Here is a 20,682-nt window from a genome sequence, read left to right as displayed (position 1 = left end):
TCTTCTCCATGCTGAAGGCCTGAAATTTACTGGTTTAAGCATCTTCTCAGCTACTTGATGGCTTTCTCGGAGGCATTTAATTGCTATCCACAGCAGCTTTCTCTCCTGTTTGCTTAGTTATTGCTATCTCCAGTGTGTCTTCTGTGTCTGCCTCTACCTGGGGCTGTAGTTCTCCCTCACCATTGGACCTTGATGGGCCTTTCGCTGTTGTACGCCATGTTGCTACAAATAAAACGACTAACGACATATGGCTCGTTATGGCCCTTTTATCCCAAACCGTTTTGCATTGTGCATGACACACTGCATCTTTTGCAAAGATTGCTCTGGAATATTTGACTGCCATCTGCTGCATTCTATTTGGTGTCTTATGAGGATGTGACATTAGTAAAATCCAGGCTTTATTTTATTTTAGTTCTACTTTTGCTTCCGTAATGGGCTGGGATATCATGTTGTTTGTGCTCTAGGCAAGCAGAGGGGCTTGGTAAACCCCTTCTGAACCTTTGTGTTGAGCAGAATCATTTTGAGGGTGATTCCATACATTTTATTCCCAGTGGGGTGGTAAAAAATCTTCCTACTTAATCTGAGAAATACAGTGTCTAGTAGGTTTCCCCCCACCTCCAAATAACAAATTATGCTCTTTTGTTTTAGACAGACCCTACTTCCTTTAATACCCATCAACCATCTGTCTTGTGCAGAAATGTTTCTGTGTTAAGAACACGAAAGACACTGTGCTTTACCTGAGGATTCCAAAGCTTGTGTTGCTTTTAGAGCTAATCTACAGTAATGAAGTGCTTTCTTAGTTGTTTCAATTGGCTTTTCAAATGGTGGCCCCTCACGACAAAATATTCCTTCAAGGTGTCTGTTTTAACAGGATTCTGTTTTCTTTTCTGTTCTGTTCTTTTTTAATAGCTCTATTCATTCAGAGTCAGATTGTGTTGAGAATTTTCATAGCAGTTACTATTCTAATGGCTTCTGTTGAAGATACAAAAAACTATATTTTTAAATGAAGGCTTGTGTTCCTGTCTCCTTTTGAGAAATGGTGTTGCAGAGCAGGGGAAAAGCAGATTTCATGCTTTCATCTTCTTCACCAGAACCCCAAGATCCTCCAACTGGAGCCAGGTGCAGAAGGCAAACACTTTAGAATTCCGAACACAGAAATGTGCTTTTAGTGGCAGAACGGAACTTGGGCCATAGTCCTTTCACGCAACAATCCACTCTCCCCCACCCCAGCATTTTTCACTGTGTTGTTGCTGTGTTCTTAAACAGCTGAGAGTCAGAGATCCTTACTGATTTACTTCAAATCACTTGGATCTATGGGTAGATCCTGATTTACTTTCTGCCAACCCTTGTTATATAATGAATTTTCTAGTTTGACACCAGGGTATCTTCTACCCACAGCATTGTGGCTGCAGCACAGAGTTTACAGAATAAGATAAGCAAAAATGGACAAGCTTCTGTCCCAAAGAGTTTAATCTATATTTTGACAATGCGAAGGAATGGGGGGCGGGGAGCAAGTAGGAAGGACAGCATCTCCTATGGTTGCCTTTGCAACCATACTTCTCCCTAATGTTTATCCTAAATCTAACTTCCTAGAGCATTAACACCTGTATATATGAACATAATAGTTCTTCCAGTCGGGATTCAGGCCTCATCATGGGACTGAAACTGCCTTGGTCGCACTGGTTGATGATCTCCGGCGGGCTAGGGACAAAGGTGAGAGCTGTTTCCTAGTTCTGCTGGATCTCTCAGTGGCGTTTGATACCATCGACCATAACATCCTTCTGGACCGTCTTGAGGGGCTGGGAGCTGGGGGCACTGTCCTACTGTGGTTCCGCTCCTTCCTCCTGGGCCGTGTTCAGAAAGTGGTGGTGGGGGATGAGTGTTCAGACCCCTGGGCTCTCACTTGTGGGGTGCCTCAGGGTTCTGTCCTCTCCCCCATGCTTTTCAACATCTACATGCAGCCACTGGGAGAGATCATCAGGAGGTTTGGGCTGGGTGTTCATCAGTATGCAGATGATACCCAGCTCTACCTCTCTTTTAAATCAGAACCAATGAGGGCAGTGAAGGTCCTGTGTGAGTGTCTGGAGGCGGTTGGAGGATGGATGGCGGCTAACAGATTGAGGTTGAATCCTGACAAGACAGAAGTACTGTTTCTGGGGGACAGGAGGCGGGCAGGTGTGGAGGATTCCCTGGTCCTGAATGGGGTAACTGTGCCCCTGAAGGACCAGGTGCGCAGCCTGGGAGTCATTTTGGACTCACAGCTGTCCATGGAGGCACAGGTCAAATCTGTGTCCAGGGCAGCTGTTTACCAGCTCCATCTGGTACGTAGGCTGAGACCCTATCTGCCTGCGGACTGTCTCGCCAGAGTGGTGCATGCTCTGGTTATCTCCCGCTTGGACTACTGCAATGCACTCTACGTGGGGCTACCTTTGAAGGTGACTCGGAAACTACAACTAATCCAGAATGCGACAGCTAGACTGGTGACTGGGAGCGGCCGCCGAGACCATATAACACCGGTCTTGAAAGACCTACATTGGCTCCCAGTATGTTTCCGAGCACAATTCAAAGTGTTGGTGCTGACCTTTAAAGCCAGCCTAAACGGCCTCGGTCCAGTATACCTGAAGGAGCGTCTCCACCCCCATCATTCTGCCCGGACGCTGAGGTCCAGCGCCGAGGGCCTTCTGGCGGTTCCCTTGCGAGAAGCAAAGCTACAGGGAACCAGGCAGAGGGCCTTCTCGGTAGTGGCGCCCACCCTGTGGAACGCCCTTCCAGCAGATGTCAAAGCAATAAACAACTACCTGACATTCAGAAGACATCTTAAGGCAGTCCTGTTCAGGGAAGTTTTTAACGTGTGATTTTACTGTATTTTTGGTTTTTATGGAAGCTGCCCAGAGTGGCTGGGGAGGCCCAGCCAGATGGGCGGGGTATAAATAATAAATTATTATTATTATTATTATTATTATTATTATTATTATTATTATTATTATGTTATGACCTGAAATTCTATAGCCATTTAATTCTATCTGAATAAATGTAAATCATCCTTGGCAGGAAAAAAAATATACACAGGATGTGAAGCTGTAGGCCATACAGTGGTACCTCGGGTTACAGATGCTTCAGGTTACAGACTCCGCTAACCCAGAAATAGTACCTCGGGTTAAGAACTTTGCTTCAGGATTAGAACAGAAATTGTGCTGCGGTGGCGCAGCGGCAGCAGGAGGCCCCATTATCTAAAGTGGTACCTCAGGTTAAGAACGGATCTCCAGAACGAATTGAGTTCTTAACCCGAGGTACGACTGTATCAGAAGGTATAACACTTGTATGACTTTCAGCATTCTGTTCTTGTTCACTCTCTCCTTATTTGGGGGAGGACATAGTTCAGTGGAAGAGCACCTGCTTTGCATGCAGAGGCTCCCAGATTCAATCACTGGTATCTCCAAGTAGGGATGGGAGAAACCTCTGTCTGAAACCTTGTAGAGCCAGTGCCAGTCAGTATAGTCAAGCCTTTTTCAATCTTGGGTCCCCAGATGTTGTTGGATTACAACTCCCATACTTCCTGGCCCTTGATTCTGCTTGCTAGGGAAGATGGGAGTTGTAGTCCAACACCATATGGAGATCCACGTTTGAGAAAGGCTTGTGTAGGGCTGGTGTAGATAGTTATTGAGCTAAATGGGCCGGTGATTTGGTTTGGTGTAAGGAAGCTTTTTATGGGCTATACTGTACTAGGAAATACTATACATCTGAAATTTATTTGGTTAACAGTGCAGTCTTATCCTTTTGCCTTGATTTGTTATTGATTTAAAATCCATTCACTGTCCACTTTTGTTTGCTAAGGCATACAACATAAGGTTCCTTTTTGTAAAATGTGTGCTATTCTTTTTAAACGAATAATTCTAAAGACATGGGCTTTTTTACAGATGAAGATGAAGATGGTGATAGGATTACTGTTCGAAGTGATGAAGAAATGAAAGCGATGCTGTCCTATGTAGGTATTTCCTATAGCTAGTTTTAATTTTTTGAATGTTTTAATTGATTTTACTAATAGTGCTATTGGGGTTGTGGGGTTTTTTTGGTGAATTATTGAGGGGTTTTGTTTTTTTACAGTCAAGCAGTATATAAATTTTATTCAGTAAATACATAAATAATCATGTGAGATTTCAGCCATAATCCACATCTCCTGAATAAGAAACTTTGAACTGAATGGCAGATACAAAGAATCCTATGACTTCATTTCAGTCTGACTTTTGCAGATGCTTCTGGTGGCTTCTGATCAGATTCATTCATTCCTCCTCCATCCCTTTTTCTGGTGTTTTTCTGTTAAAAAGCAAACGGAGGATGTATTATTTATTTATTTATTCTATTGGTTTGGTACAGAGATCTCACATGAAACTTTGAAGTGCTCATTCCTTTTTTAGAGAAAAAAAAGCAACTACACTTACAGATCATATCATGAACATTGAGAGTAATGCATCCTAATGACTTTTGCATTAGATATAGTGCAAACTAAATGGACTATCAATTTCTTGCGTTTTTTTATGCAGTACTTAAAGTAACGGCTCATTAAAAATGAACCCCTCGGCTCTAAAAAAATGTGCTTTTTAAAAACAAAATCTGCTTTCATCTGGAGACTTTTTCACCCCTTCTCTCAGAAGAGTTATATTTTAGCTGCAGGCTCAGCAGGCAGAGAAGATTTTAAAGATGTATTGTCTTTTAATAACTGTAAAAATATGAAAACAAGGTTATTCATTGAATCCCAATGACTTATATATAACTTTATAAATGACTTGTCCTTTGTGTTTTATAAATGAGCGTGAGTTTAGCTATTATCTCCCCTCCCCCCAATTAAAATAGAGTTAACACAATTCATTGGTCTTCCATATCTTTTCTTCCTAAAAACATACACAATGATTGACAGTTCTTCAGTGTAGACCTGAATTCTACATTGTGCTCTGATAACCTAACCCAGGGGTTCCTTATGCAAAAGGAGTCTCCAATGTCCACTTGGAACTTCACGGTGTGCAGCAAATTCCCAGTCATTTCAATGAAGGGAGGACTGCTGGAATACCTATCCCCACTGCCCTTCCCACTGAAGGAAAGCTTGTGTACAGAGGAACTTATGTCCCTTGTCTAAAAAAGCATGCAACTCACTCTGTGCACTCAAGAGGGTTTTGGACTTGTGTTTCACTAATGCCCAGTCCACTCATTCTGCATGGCAAATTGCCCCTGAAACTGCAGGGAGTTTGGTATGGTATATGAGTCATAACATCATAATTTTGAGAAGTTGCAGCCTGCAGGAGTGAGTGCCAGGCCTTTTCAGGCTATGCTATTATCAAAGCAAACTGAAGTTTTGTTTTTAACTGAGAAATAAATGATATAATAGAGGTCAGCTTTGGCAAAGGCTTTGTTTTGGTTCACATGTGAACCACATATATTCCAAGGTTGTTCAGAAACTGCCACAAGCTGTTTGAAAGTAATGCCATATTAAATTTGCTATATAAGACAAAAAGGTGTTTTAGAAAACCAACAACCTATTTTATAATCCCTATAGCAATGAATGAATGAATTTCTTATGGTATTTTTGGTTAATTAAGAGAGAGGCATTAAGTGACAGTAGGGCTGCACTGCCACCATTGCCTTCTATTGGTATAAAAAGGCAGTAATTTTTTTGACAGCCACTGATTGGAAAGTTGCTCGCAGCCATCTGGAAGCAAAGGGTACACGTTTTGGATCAATAACTGGCAAATTTTCCATTAAAAAGAATACCTGAACAATGTTCCAAATAGCCACTGGCATCTTAACTTTCCATGGCAACCTCAAGTGCTCATATGTGGAGGACAAATCATTTTTGGACAATTTTTCCAGACTACTTGTTAACAGTTATTGCTGTCCCAAAAGGTTGACAGCTGACATGATTGATATTTCATTTACTTGTCATCTCTGTTTGAGTAATGGAGAAAGCGACATTACTTTTTTATTTTTAAAGAAACATAGGGCAAAATCTACTATGAACCTCTGTGGTGTAAGCCCCAATGAAATGAGTGGGAGTTGCACTGTTATAATCTGGGTTCTGAGGCTGGTACTGGCCCTTGGAGCATATCTCAGATATCTGCTTTTAAGCTCTTGCTACTTTTCTCTGCTTCTTGCTAGAGGAGAATGACACCATGGTCCAGCATACAGAGTAGAGCAGGGGTGGCTAGCGTGTTACCCTCCAACCCTCATGACCAAGTATGATGAGAATTGTAGTCCAGCAACATCTGGAGGACCAAAGGTTAGCCATCCTGGTGTAGAACATGGGCAGTCTATGGGGATTCAAATCTCCATTCAGCTCTTGAGTTTCTGGACAGCTTGGTCAATTCACAGCTTCCCATCTTCTGTTAGAACGAAGAACTGTCTTACCTAGATTAGGCCCAAGATCCATTTTGCCCAGGATTTTCTTGCCAGTGTTGGCCGGCCAGCTGCTTCTACACCCCTGGTAACAGCAGAGAATATACAAATGTTGGCCATCTCGGTTCGTCCTTTGCATCTACTATGTGAAAGAGGTTGGATTTAACACTCTTGACTACTGGCAGACGTCTGCATGTGTGCGTTTAAGCCTTTTTCAAAGGTAGTGGCCATTTCAAAGGTAGTGGGGTTCCCTGTGAGTAAATCTGAGGCATTGCTGGCCTATTGTGCAGACTCAAGTAAAGAAAAAAGGATAATGATAATTGTGAAGCTCCTTGCAAGGCTATAGAAATGATAAAGCTTACCATGCTTGGCTTATTTCAAAATATTTATATATCACTGTTGCCATTTCCAGGCGATTTACACAAATAGAAATACAAAATATTCAATTGTGGTAAAAAACAGTTTGCGGTTGTTGGTAAACGGACAAATGCAGCTTGTGGCACAACCAGGAGGGCATCTGCAGCTGATTGTAGGGATCAGGCGGGTCTGTGCAGGAGTAGAAACTCTTTCAGACACCTTGGTCCCAAACTGTTTAGGGCCTTTAAAGTTAATAAGGTAAAGGTAAAGATACCCCTGCCCGTACGGGCCAGTCTTGACAGACTCTGGGGTTGTGCGCCCATCTCACTTAAGAGGCCAGGGGCCAGCGCTGTCCGGAGACACTTCCGGGTCACGTGGCCAGTGTGACAAAGCTGCATCTGGCGAGCCAGAGCCGCACACGGAAACGCCGTTTACCTTCCCGCTGGTAAGCGGTCCCTATTTATCTACTTGCACCCAGAGGTGCTTTCGAACTGCTAGGTTGGCAGGCGCTGGGACCGAGCAGCGGGAGCGCACCCCGCCGCAGGGATTCGAACCGCCGACCTTTCGATCGGCAAGTCCTAGGCGCTGAGGCTTTAGCCCACAGCGCCACCTGCGTCCCTTTTAAAGTTAATACTAAAGTCTTAAAACCGCCCCTGTAGGAAATTGGAAACCCCTTTACAGTTGTTCTTTTGCAGTCAGTAAGCAAGGGTTCAGTTGCCACTTTAAAAAACAAAATACTGCTGTGAATTCAACAAAGAGGGCAAAATGTCTTGGTGACAGCTGAAAGAAAGAGCATTAGTCAATCTCTTTGCTGCAATTAGCATGATCTCTCTGGAACTGTTGAATTCAGGGAGACACACTGTTGCCAGTCTGTGTATATAACTGAGTGATTTCTCTCTTTCTCACACATCTTTTTGTAGTATTACACCACAGTCATGGAACAGGAAGTAAATGGACAGTTAATAGTGCCTCTGCAGATCTATCCAAGAGGTAATGTTTTAAAAAGTTTTAATTGCCAGCCAATGTATCTATAAGCTGCTTTATCGGTGATTACGGGTTCAGAGGCATGTAATGTCACATTTATGTCTTAATTTTGGAAGGAGGAATCCATTATTCTGGGGACACCACAGTTTCTGCAGATAAAAAGTCATTCTCCAGACCAGATTTTAGTTTGCATTGTACAACTTGTGCCCATTTAAAAATGGTGAGTGTAAAGGTGTGAATGCGTACAGATGCCGTCAGGCCTATGCAGCTAGCAACCACTAACTCTGTTGGGTGGTCCACTTCTTTGCTATTTGCGTGGGACAGCAAAAATTGGAATCTTGTCAATACCTGGTCTAAGGGGGATCTTTTCTTAACACATGTATCTTAACACGATATGTAATTTTCCCCTTTCCCATCTCTGAAAGTATAGTTGTTAAGAGAGATGGCTTTAAATTCTCTAAGTAAATGTCCTTGCAATAAATTAATTAAAATAATTAAAAATTATACTCTTCATCAGTTAACTGATAGTATACAAATAATCATAACACAAGCTTTCCAATTAAAAACACTCTAGACTTTTCATTACTTGTAACTCTCTGAAGTTTGAATTGGGCAATTAACCAACAGGATTCTCTAACACATGCTAATAAGATCTCAAAAAGAGTCTTGACAGCACTGGCAGTTTAGAGATCAGTTGTGTGGAAGAGAATGTGGGTTTAGGATGTAGAGGTCCTTTTTCATTCTTGATGAGGGCAGCATGCAATCTTTGTGGATCCCACCAGTGAGAGGAAGGCTCACTATGTCAATTTCAAAGCTCTTTCCAGTGCATCCCAGATGCAAGTATAAAAAGAGAATTTTCTAAAGCGCAAATTTGCCCTATGTCTGCTCCATCTTTTTTGGCGAAGCACGTTTTTGTAACAAGTACTTGAAATCTGTTTGTAAGATAGAAATAGTTTAAAGGTGTGCATGCAATTGGGTTAGAACATGTAACTCATTAAATGCAGATAAGCCTGTTTAGTTTTTATTTAGTGGAGGTAGGAGTCGGGTGGAAACCCACAGGGCTCAGAATTAAATCAAAGGGATGAAATAATTTGTAGTGCAATCCTAACCATGTCTACCCAGAGGTATATGCTATTCAGTTCAATGGGTCTTACTCCTAAGGGTTAAAATGGGGTTAGGATTGCAGCTTAAAGCACCAAAAATGAAGCTTGCAATTCCTGAAGTTACCCCACTGCTATCCAGAGTTAAGGTTGCCGTGATGCTGTGTGCTGGAAATTGATTGTGGAATTTTAAATTGTTCTCCAATCAGGGCTTAACTCTGCACCTAATGAAGTTTGTTACTAGTATATAACCTGCAAAGAAAGGACACTTGGTTAAATATTTAATACTAAAATATTATTCACTATTCTGGCCCTTCCACCCCCAAATTAGGAATGGCTGATTGCATTTTCATTGGCTGCTTTTCAGATTTCCCTCCCAGCTTTTGCCCTTAAACTAGCAATCCGTTATTTCTTATTTAAAAATATAATGGTAATATTTTCCATAGCTTAAATTGCATGGGCTGATCCTAACTGCTGTGTTTAATAACTATCATATGTGTCCTTTTGACTAATAAATAGCATTGTTTCCTCCTGTCAAAAGCTGGAGTGAAATGCATGTATTTCTGAGAATGGGTGGTGTGGAGAAGGGGAAAAAATCAAATTCATCCTTTCCCAGACAATCAATCAAAATTGACAGGCCCTTTAACATACAATTTGTAGGGCACTGTAGTTTTAAAATGGGAACTGTCCGTAACATATAGCTCGAAGCCTTTGTGGCTTTAACATTTGACAAAAGCATATCCACTGCATGGGGGGGCCGGGAGGGCGGGGAAAAAGTCAATGTGGAGTTTGAAAGGTTTTAAGAAAATAATTCTTTCTCACTCTGCAGTACTTCATCTTAAAAACCTATATTTCATAACAGCCTGTCATGGGTTTTGTGTAAATAACCAAGGAGATCATCTCAATTTATGCCATGCCTGCTCCTTGGTGTCCTAAGGCAGTCAAATTTGAAACTCCATCTTTGGATTTTCAGTGTGGAAAATGCAGAACAAAATGTGCCGGCAGCATTGATCCCAGTTACATGGTGTGGGTGTCTGGCACGTTGGCATAGCTGTGCCATCATTTACCCTCACCCACCCCAAATGTATTTTGATCACCTCTGCTAAAAACAGCATCTCCTGAAGAAAATGTTTAGTTAAAACACTGAAAAGGAATGAAAAACACATAGGAGTTACTGGGAATTGGATTAGAAGATGTTCATTATGACTCACAGTTATATTGATTTTGATGAAATTTAAGATAAAATTAGAATTTATATTAGCTGGTTTTCAGAATACAAATCTTTCTTTAAATGCTCATTCCTGCAGGTCTAGAAACACTTCTTCGTAATTCCTGCTTTGGGTTTTGGGAACCATATCTCAATCATTTTCTCTCTCTACTAATTTTGGTATCACTCTCATTCTTTAAAAAAAAAAAAATTCATTTTGAGCAAATTTGTAAATGGCCCTGATGTGTTCTACAATTTAGTCAATTACTGTTTCAGCCTGCAAACCTCCAGGGAAACGGAACATACATGGCCTGAAGGTAGGAATTTCAATAATCGTTTCATTAAACTTAGATGGATTTGCAATGCTGTGTTCCACTTATTGAAATGTCAAACAAAATGGTACTTTCTGAGCTTTGACAAGCAGATTTTTTAAAAACGTTGTGGAGGAAAGATTCCTTCCGTATGCTGTTGACTGTGCTATCAGAATAAGTTGTGTGGTTTATCAGTGACTGAAATTTGTTTCTTTTCTTGCTTTTGTTCTCTCTCTCTTGCTTTCTCTCTCTGAAATAAGGTGCTCCTCCTCCTTCTGGTGCCCCATTCAGACATCAGAGTTGTGCAGGAGCTGTGCTCCTGGGCTGTGCCAACGATCTGTAACAAAGAAAGAAGATCATATTAATTTTGACGTACTTAATCTATACTGGTTTAAGCATAGCCCAAACATTGTGCAATATTTATGTTTTAACTTGCATTTTATCGATACGCATCTGTGTAATGTTACATGAATCTCAAATTACGAACGATACACAGTTGTGCAGAGTATATCTCAGCCTTTCTAGTGACATATTAGACAAATGTAATTGATATATTACTGCAAAATGGTCACACAGGGGAGGGGAGGAATGAGCAAGATGTATTTAATAGGAATGAAATGAAAGCCTTATTGTGTGCCTGTTCTTGATTGTATTACTTAACCAAGCATTTCAAATGCAGAGTGAATAAAAGAGCATGATTCCTTGATAACACAATGTGGTAACCTACATAGAGGGTGGCTTTCTACCATGGGCAACTAGCTAATTAACCTTCCTAGAGAAAATAGGAAATTCATGGCAAATTAAAGGTTAATTAGAACCATGTCCTCGGAATAGAAACAACTGATAAAGATTCCTTTCCTGCCTGCAGGTAAATACGCGAGCAGGGTCTGCTAACAATAGTGGCACAGCCGTCCCGGACTCCCTTCCAAGCAATAGGTAAGAATTGAAGGGAAGAGTGTGCATGCGTTTTATTAAAGCAGAACCCGAGAAGTGATTTCTGCATAGTAATTAACAGGAGCAAATAAGGAAATGCCAGATAACTTCAGGGGGATTTGGTTGACCAGTTTTCAGCAAGGTTTTGTGGCTTGTCGAAAGCAATGTTAAGTCTTTGAGGCTGTTGTGCCTTTCGACAACCTATTTCTTTGAGGTGCTCTCTGCACAGTTGCCCCAGTCCAGAACTTAGCATGCTCTATAGTGGGCATATAGACATCCTGTGTTTATGGTTGTTTCACATGGGGCAGGCAGGGTTTTTATTCTCCTATGTGATTAATACTAGTTGTCTCTACATGGATTGCAGTGTAGGAAATCAGGCAGCCAGTTTGATATATTGCACAGTGATTGTGGGCAAGGATCTCGGAGACCAGATTTCAAGACCCTTCCAAGCCATTGACTTACTGGGTTCTGAGCAGCTCATCTCTTTTTCAGCCTCTGCAAATTGGGAATGTTAGTGACCCAACGAGTGAAGTCTTGTGAATCAAGCAACTTAAAGACTAGGCCTGGGAAATATATTGCCCAGGACCAGTATGAGGAGCAGATATATCGCTGATAAAACCGCCACCACTTCTGAGTCCCTCTGCTAGCGACTTCCTCCAGCAAACGTTGCTAGCTGAAGGACTCAGGAACAGTGGCAGTTTCACCAGCAATATATCACTGAGTGTAATCGCCATCCCACTCTGCCCTCATACTGCACAGAGGGAGAAGCGCTGATACAACTTGTTCCTCCCTCTTTTCAGCCAAGCAATTAAAGGATCCCCAAGCCCAGCGCTGGCTCCTACGCAAGTGAAGGAAGCACCCCATTCCCAGCAGAACCTCACAAAGGATCCCCAATGTTCTCCCTGCTTGTCTGTGAGCAGGGAGAGCACAGGGGATGGCTCACCTGGGGATTGAGAGCCTTCCTGCGCCCCAGCTGAGCTGTACAAACAACCTGCTTTGTCCCACCCCGCTAGGCGCTGGGATGAAACCGCCTTAGCTTCCATGGTGAGAGCTGTGGCAATTTTACCTGGTGCCTGACAGGCTGAAGCCAATGCGGTTTATTTTTTCAACGTCACGGTATATTGCCAGACCGCGATGTTTGGCTGATGGTATATCACAACACTGAAAAGCTGATATCGCCCAGCCCTGTTAAAGACACTGCACTTTAAGTTTCCTATATTATAGTGGACTGTTCCTGACCCATTTGGGAATATTATGTGATACAGAACAATACTGTTCTGCTGTTATCTTCTCTTGTCACTCAAGTGGCTATCCTTGCTCGAGGGGGGAAATTCATAGGTGTTCTAAATCAGCTGAAGACCACAGCTATAGCAAGATCCATGGCCGGTTGATTTTATCAATAGGCAGAAGAAAGGGTGGGTCTTGGTAAAGGGGAAACAGAAAGGCTGCAGGATATGGGCACAGCTTGGATGTGGTGGGCCAAAGGAAAGGGAAGAGACAAAGATGGATCCAGTTTTGCAAGTCTATGGAAAGGATAGGGCTACCTCAGAGAAATGGAGGAGAGGTTTTTACAGGTTATACGTTTTGTCTTCTGCTTCAGAACGTTTCTGTCTCATTGAGAGTTCTGTAAGATTATGATGGGCCAGAAGTTCAAGGGGTGATGGACAGAACAATTGGTTTTGTTTTGTGTAAAGGTGGTTAAAGAACTGACAATGAGTGAAGCCTTGCGGTGCCAGGGAGAAATACTAAAGAAAAATTAAAGCAAGCAGCTGAGGCCTGAGACCTGTAGGAATCCTCTAAGTCAAGGGTAGCCAATATGCTGCCCTCCAGATGTTGGACTATAGTTCCCATTAGCCCAAACCAACATGACCAATGGTTAGGGATAATGGGAATTGTAGTCCAAGGATTCCATGTTGGTTACTTCTGCTCTGTTGCAGAAATGAAAGAAGAGGAGTCACTGAAGAATATATAAGGAAAGGCTTGCGAGAGAGAATGATTCTTCTGTTACCTGTTTCTATTAGGAAATGCAAGGAAAGAACTTTGTCCGTTACCTCAGCTAAATGCCACAGTACCCTAATGCAGGGGAGGTCATTCTGTGTTGTATGTGAAACCTGCATTGGTCTAGAGTCAGAATCAAAACTATTGCTTACCGAGAGGAGAAGAATTATCAGCAAAGTATTAGGAAATTATTATTATTACAAAATTATTAAAGCTTATTAAGTCATATTAAAGCAAGTCCCTTCCCCCCTTCTGTGGTCAGTTGTTTTCTTCACATACTTTAAGCTGGTTCTGAAACTGCCCTGCAAGCAGTGCCTTCTGTAGAAGCTGACATCTAATGGGGCAGTTAATTGACTTTCATTTTCCAAAACCTGCCTGCATTAGGAATGACTGTTTTGAAGTCATTGACAGCCTGCCTCCGTTTCATGTTCACAAAACAGTTGGTTGCAAGAGATGACAAGATCAGTATACTTTTCATTTGGCAAAGTTTCTTTAAAGTAGTCCAGCAGACAAGAGGCTTATTAAAGAACAAAGATACCATATACATGTTTTTAATTTCAGTCAACATGATCGATGATAAGACACTCATGCCTGTCAAGAATACAGCTGCATTCACACAATTGAATCCTGGCTTAATAAGAATATGCACCTGTATACAGCCTGTGTGCAGCCCCTTTGCTCCTTCTTTGCTACTCACTTCATGAGGAGAGGAAAAACAAATCAAGAAGTCACAGCTGATCATACCTTTCTATTGCATGTGAACTTGGAGCTTCCAAATGAAACAGTAGAACATGAGCCTCTTAATCTCAGGGTCGCAGGGGGGTTGGACTAGATGTCCCTCATGGTCCCTTCCAACCCTTCCAACAATTCTATGATCCTATGGAAACTCTCCAAGCAAAATGGCTTATTTCGTGATCTCAAGTCATGATTTGTAAGCCAACTAAACTATGGCTTACAACTGCAGCTTCCTGGTCTATTTTGCCCTCCATGCAAATGGAGAAGCAAAGCAAGAATGAAAGAGCTGTGTGTAGCTGCAGCCTGCACATTCATATCCTGGCTTATTAAGTGTCTGGTGCATTTAGAGGTATATATGCACTAATTACATCTCATTGCATTTTTAACTTTTTTGGGGGTCGTGATAAAGCAGGAGATGTCCTTGCTTAAGCCCAATTGAAATGAATGGGAGGCTGTGCAAAAGCACCTCGTTGTTCATACACAGCTGACATTCACTTCAATGAGGCTCTTGCACAAGAATTTCCTACTGGACTGTGACCCTAGGCCAGGACAGTCCAACTTTTAATATCAAGTGGGCTGCAATAGTACTTCAACATGGAACCCACAGGCCACACACTGCCTTGTTGGGTGGGGGAAACAAGGCCTAAATTTGACCCCCTCCCATCCCTTGCACTGCTTTCTCAAAGCCGGCTAAGTGAGGCAAAGGGCTTTGGGAAAGAGACGCAAGGCTCTGGCAGAGTCCTAGAACCCTTTCACCTCCTTCCCAAAGCTAAGAAACCTCTAACTAGGCTTTGTGACGGAGGCCGAAGGACACTTTGACCCTGTTACAGCCCTCACAGTTCCTTCTCAAAGCCCAGTTTCTGGCTTACTTGGCTTTGTTAGGGCAGCACAAAGGGTTGGGGGGCATCAAATGTTGCTGAGGGCCATCAAAAAAGGCTTTGAGAGGGCCCCTTGGGCCAAGCATTGGACTACCCCGCCCTGCACCATCCTGTTCTACAGTCTTCAAAGAATAACCAGTTAAAATTGCATTCAAAGCATCAGTGGTTAGAACTGGTTGACATGTTTATTCTATCAACAACTATGAGTGGCGTTCCCATTTTATAGATCTAGAACTAATCCAGAGATTTGAAAGGAGTGGCTCCCAAATCCAACTTTCTGTCCTTTGCACCACCCTGGCTTTACCACTGCCCTTTCCCCGCACTTGTTTTCTCTCTGCAACCCTACCATTTCAACATGAAAGTTCAGTTTTTTTGGAAATCTGAATGTTAAGAGGAGAAATGAAATGAAAAAAGTAAAACTGTGATAATTAATTCTAGGCTAATTGCTTGGGTGCTGAGTTCACACAGCTGTGATTATAGGCAGATGTAACGCTAAGTAGTGTTATACTTTTTTAGTTGGGTATGAGTTGCAGTTCCATTCAATAAAGTGCACTGATACAATCACTAAAAATACCTTTTTTGTCCTTCTTGATTGTGCAGTTTGAAGAAGTCTTCCGCAGAACTGAAGAAAATATTAGCTAATGGCCAGGTAGGTGTATTGGATGGGCTTGTTCATGAATGTCTTGTGTTTTAGGATAGCCTCAGAGATGCTTACTGCTCACTTATCAGTAATGTGGTCTTTTAATAAAGTAGAGGAGAAGCTGTGAAAGGGCTCGTATTGTGGAGGCGCCTCTGTCCTGATTGATTTGGATTGGCACACCAATTTGCTTTGCCTTTCTCAAAATGCACTAATCAGATTTAGCTCCAAATAGATTGAAGCGCCTTTCGCATCCGTCGTTCTGCTGCTACCTCAATTTAGGGGAAGAAAACTTAATCAATTTTGAATAGCAAATAGGATTCCTGGCTTGTTAGATCTTTGCATATAGGTTTAAGGCACACACACACTGCCAGTTGACGAAGAGTGGAGGTAGTAGTAGAAGTACGTTGTGCCATGTTATTTGGAGCTCTGTGTTAGTTATCAGTTTGCTCTGTAAAGGGGGCAGAAATCTGTAGAAGGCTTCCTTGCCTTCCCCTGGCACCTGCAATTGAATGCAGTAGCCTCACAACTGATGGGCAAATGGACACTTCAGGGCAAATCCTTCCTGGCCAGTTTTGATTCAAATAGGCGGGAAGGCCCAAAGTAGCATAATGACTTTAAATATACACCACTAAATGGAAGTACCTGCAAGGCAGCAGGATCTTTCAATAGCAACATAAATAAGTTTTAATGTTTGTCATGGTGAAAGCCCTTTGATAGCCTTGGAGGCAGGCACCTGTCCACAGCGATCAAGCTTGCCTATTAGACACTATTGACTGAGACATCTGTGTCACTGCAAATAAAAGACTCTTATTGATTTTCTTAACTGCTGTTCACTTCCCTTCCATGTTTCGAAGGCTGAAATCTTAATTATCTCAGATGCGTATTCAGTGCCTTCACACAGTGACCTCTCCAAGCCTCATTGGCATTTCATGAATCAAGTAGTTGTAGTTGAGCATGTCAAGAAGATAAAAGCTGGTCTTCACGCTTGTCCTTCAGCGGCTCACCTGTAACATTGTGCTCTTAATAGATGAGAATGGTCCCGCTAGTGTCACCTGCACTGCAGCCTTGCTTATTTGTGATCAGAATTGTTTAAATAAAACTTAGGAATATGGATTTCAGTTCTTCTTTTTTTAAGTCCAGGCTGTGACTCTTGCCTGAAATATAGCAAAGGGGCTTTATAAAAATAAAATACATGCCTACTGTTTTTACCCACCCTCGGCATTTGATTTAATCTTTCACAAATGCTTTTCTGTAATAAATGTTTAAGGTTCCTGGGGTAGAGGAGGAGAAAAAGGTGTCATTAAGGAAGAAGTGGCTTAAACATTCTGTCTGAGAACAGAAGTATTTTTAATATTCTTGATGGAATGTGGAGGATTTTAAATACTTGATGGGGAAAGGAAATGACCCTTGTAGATGACTTTGGGAAGCCCAGGGATGCAAAAAGTTCTCAGGAATTTAGGGATATAAAGACCTGCATAGTTTTCAAACTAGGGGCATTATCCATACCCCTTTAGTGTTATATAATGTTTTAAAAATAAGTGAATGAAGGGCTGTTGTTGTAGACGAATAATTGTATCTTTAATTTACTTAGATGCTTATGGTGACCATCAGTTCTTTTGAAATGTTGTGCACCGGAAGTTCCGCCCATCATTTCAGCAGAGCAGTCAGATCTAAAGGGGTGGAGGTGTAGACATTCTCTCCTCCAACCCTGCTGCCAATTGAAGCAAATGAGAAAGCAACCTTGCACAAGGAAACATGGGCCGGGCTCTGCACTGAGGGGTGGTTGGTGGTGGGAGTCATGGATATCCATTCCAAGTCTAGCCTGTTTAAGTTCTCTTGATGTCAGTGAAATCAGAACATTCTTAACTGGGGGGAGGGGAGAGAATTAATGTCAAGTTCCCTAACATTGTGTGGTCTTGTTGCTTTTACTGACTGTATTTGATTCAGAGACACGACATGGGAAGTTTCTTTGGTTATAACTTCTAAGGTTGTTGTTTTTTGTTTTTTGTTTTTTAACAATTTGGTGGTTTAAGCTATACTTTAGTATAGCTGTAGTACAGTGGATAATTCTTTGTTTCTTTTTCCTTTTTTTGCACCTTCTGCTTGAAAGCATTAATAAAGACATTTTTCCCTGATAGCCTCCACTTAGGTTTAATAAGGAATTCATATTAATCATTAAAAGAAAGGGGACACGATTCTTCAAGATAATCAAATATTGACAGGTTAGAAATAGCTTTCTGCCTAGGTTCATTGATATAGGTTATGTGATATAAATATTTATTTCTTTTCTGTCACTCAGAGAAAATGCCGCCAATTGATTCAGCATTGATGTAGTGTCAACAGTTCATAAGAAACATTTGACTGGCTTGTGTTTTCCGATTAGTCTCTGCTCTATAAAGTGGGATTTACTAAATCTCTTCAATTGTCTGCTCATAGAGTGTGACTGCTTTCTGAAGCCATTAGAGCTTCGATTGGTACAGAGGAGGCATAGCTTATAGGGCCGGACTTCTGCTAGAGCTTTACGTATCAAATAAGGATTAATTGAGCATTTTTGCTTCTAATGATTTATAAGAGATGCATGCTGCTTCTCTCCAGGACAGCAGATATAAACAAAGAATGTTTTGTTTGCTGATCCGTAATTGGATACTTTTTTACTTGCCATTAGTTCTATTAACATTGGCAGCCAATCAAGGTTGTTTCAGAAAAGTTAGTATTTCAGAACCTGCTATGAAGTTGTAGTTATGATTTTATTGAGGCTTCCCACTTCGTAATTATCATTGATAAATTACTAGGTATCTATAGGAATGTCTCTCTGAGTTGATCAATTGGATTTTACATCAGTAAAGTAGGGTATCCTTTGGCATCCTGATAGTGTCTAGATGTTTTGGCCTACAACTCCCATCAGCCCCAGCCAGTACAATGATGATCACTCCATGCTGGCTGGGGCTGATGTGAGTTGCTGTCGAAAACATCTGGAGTTCATCAGGTTTGCAATGACATACCATGGTGATGTATTTGAGCCTCCAAACCAAGATGACCTGTGTTAGGCCTCTTGTTCTCATCAAGGAGTATGTCAGACTAATTTGGAATTGGGGACTCCTTGGGAGAAAAAAACCTTTTATTAAACAGGAGAAACATTCTTTGGACAGCCAGAGGAAGTCTGGTTGCTCTGTCAGTCAACCCTCAGGCTTGTGGGTGCTGCTATTGAATGCTAGGTCAGTTTTAAATAAGGTCTCCCTCATCCATGACCTGTTGCTGGATGAGGAGGTCAACCTGGTTTGTGTTACTGAGATCTGGGTGGGTGAGCAGGGTGGTGTTGGTATCTTTCTGTTGTGCCCACCTGACTACTCAGTGTGGCAACACAGTGCGGCATGAGAGCAGGCTTGAGGGTCAGGCAGAGGGTGCCACTATAGTCTATAGTAATTTGTTCTTTGTCTGCAGGCTCCCTGTCAATTTGAATGGATTTTCATTTTGTATTTTTATGTTATGAACTGCCCTGTGATCTTCAGATGAGGGGTGGCATGCAAATTTAATAAATGAATGAATGAATGAAGTCTTGTGATGGGCACTCAGGAAACATTAGGGTCTCTGTTGGTTTACTATATTAAATAATAATAATAATAATAATAATAATAATAATAATAATAATAATAATACCTCCCAGCCTGAGCTGACAGATGTGGTCTTGGATGTGGCATGAGGACCCCCAGGTTGTTGGTCCTGCGGAAGTCAACATTCACGATGAGGCTTCTAAGTCTGGGGCTGCTCATAACCTCATAGCTTTGCATGACAGCAGTGGGGCTGTCCCAACATGTCATCAGCCTGACACATGTCGCCAGCCACACTCTGGCAGGAAGAGGGTCATCTGAGAGGAGGATTATAGCATTAGCTGCTTGTGTGGTCAGATCACCTCCTGTTGAGTTTTAGACTTTCAGTTGCTTTCCTCATCTGCAGTGGTAGGGAGCCTATTAGAATGGTCTGCCCTTGGAGACTGATGGATCCAGGTGGTTTTCCGATGACTCTGGGGGATTTTTTGGCTGGCAGCCCTATCAAAACCTGGCTCAGCTGTGGAATGCAGCCAGCTCAAGCCACAGAACTCTGTCATCATTAAGGGTCACAGTAAACAGGTGTGTAGCTCAGAGTTGCTTTAATGGACCTCCCAATGGGTTGTGGCCCACTTTGGGGTGGGGTAGGGAAATGCAGTTTGGATTTATTTTACTCTGGCTTCTAAATGCATCTGGCCATCCTTGGGCACAGTTTACATTTTGAAGAATATGCACACTCTAGGTTGGTGGTTCTCAAAGGGTCTGACACGCCATACTGGTATAGCAGGAGAGGATGGCAAGTGGCGGGAAGATTAAGGGACAATAAGTATTATATTTTGGGAATGATTCATGTTCTTATATAGCTGCATTATTTTATACTTTCTGGATGTCTCATGATCCTATTATATAGTAGTTGTGCTCTATGTTAAAAATCAAGCACTGCTAGGAGTTGTTTTTGTTTTCCAATGTATTACTTATTCAATAAAAAATTGGTGTGGCGCTAGCAGATTTTTATTTTGAAAGTGTGGCCCAGAGAAGGAAGTTTGAGAACGAATGCTCAAGGTAGCAGTCATGGGAAACAATAAACTCTTTTTAAAATAGGTGACTTGGCCAAACACAGGTTAAATGAAATGGAGTGAAGAAACACTCCTGCAAAACTCCCAGTACAGTTGTGCTTGTGAAACCTTTACTGGTCCTTCCTGAATCAAAGCCTGTATAATTAAGCAACAAAACTGCTACTCCCCAAAGGACCTTTGCAGCGATGCAAATCTGAAGTGTTTCTTTTCCGATGTCTCTGTACAAAGGTAGATTAAAGTAACTGACCTACATCAGAATTCATCGGGGGAACTTTTACAGTGGAAGTCCATTGAAATGATTGGCAATTGCTGTTCAGGAGAAGTTTGTGTAGATAGTACCCCTCATTTGTATTTACTTGGATCATAGTGTGCCCATTTCTCCGGGGCAAGAAATCCTTCAGAGACACTTAAGTTCATGAGCCTAGGTGGTATTTTCTTTTAGGTTTTTCTTAGTCATACCTTTTATGAGGAAACACTTCTTGGTCTGCTTATGTTGAAAGGGGAAAAAACCATTCAGTAAAAAATCCCATAGCA

The 20,682-nt window shown here is 41.8% G+C and overlaps 1 protein-coding gene across 9 annotated transcripts in view; it reads left to right on the top strand.

The window, feature by feature from the left end:
- The window catches only part of MAP2K5 (mitogen-activated protein kinase kinase 5), a 129,433-nt gene that overhangs the window by 7,873 nt on the left and 100,878 nt on the right, over positions 1 to 20,682 (top strand). For 5 of the 9 annotated variants that reach the window (XM_081888614.1, XM_081888612.1, XM_081888613.1 and 2 more), the window contains exons 3-7: positions 3,918 to 3,985; positions 7,662 to 7,731; positions 10,309 to 10,349; positions 11,212 to 11,279; positions 15,488 to 15,536. In XM_081888614.1, the coding sequence (XP_081744740.1) occupies positions 3,918 to 3,985; positions 7,662 to 7,731; positions 10,309 to 10,349; positions 11,212 to 11,279; positions 15,488 to 15,536 (296 nt within the window). Of the gene's footprint in view, positions 1 to 3,917; positions 3,986 to 7,661; positions 7,732 to 10,308; positions 10,350 to 11,211; positions 11,280 to 15,478; positions 15,537 to 20,682 lie in introns of all 9 variants that reach the window. The other 4 variants (XM_081888610.1, XM_081888611.1, XM_081888608.1 and 1 more) reach the window with 1 other exon arrangement.

This window comes from Podarcis melisellensis (genome assembly GCF_964234715.1).
Source record: "Podarcis melisellensis genome assembly, chromosome: 14".
In the NCBI taxonomy this organism is placed as follows: Eukaryota; Metazoa; Chordata; class Lepidosauria; order Squamata; family Lacertidae; genus Podarcis; species Podarcis melisellensis.
This window is presented reverse-complemented; position numbering and strand designations above follow the sequence as displayed.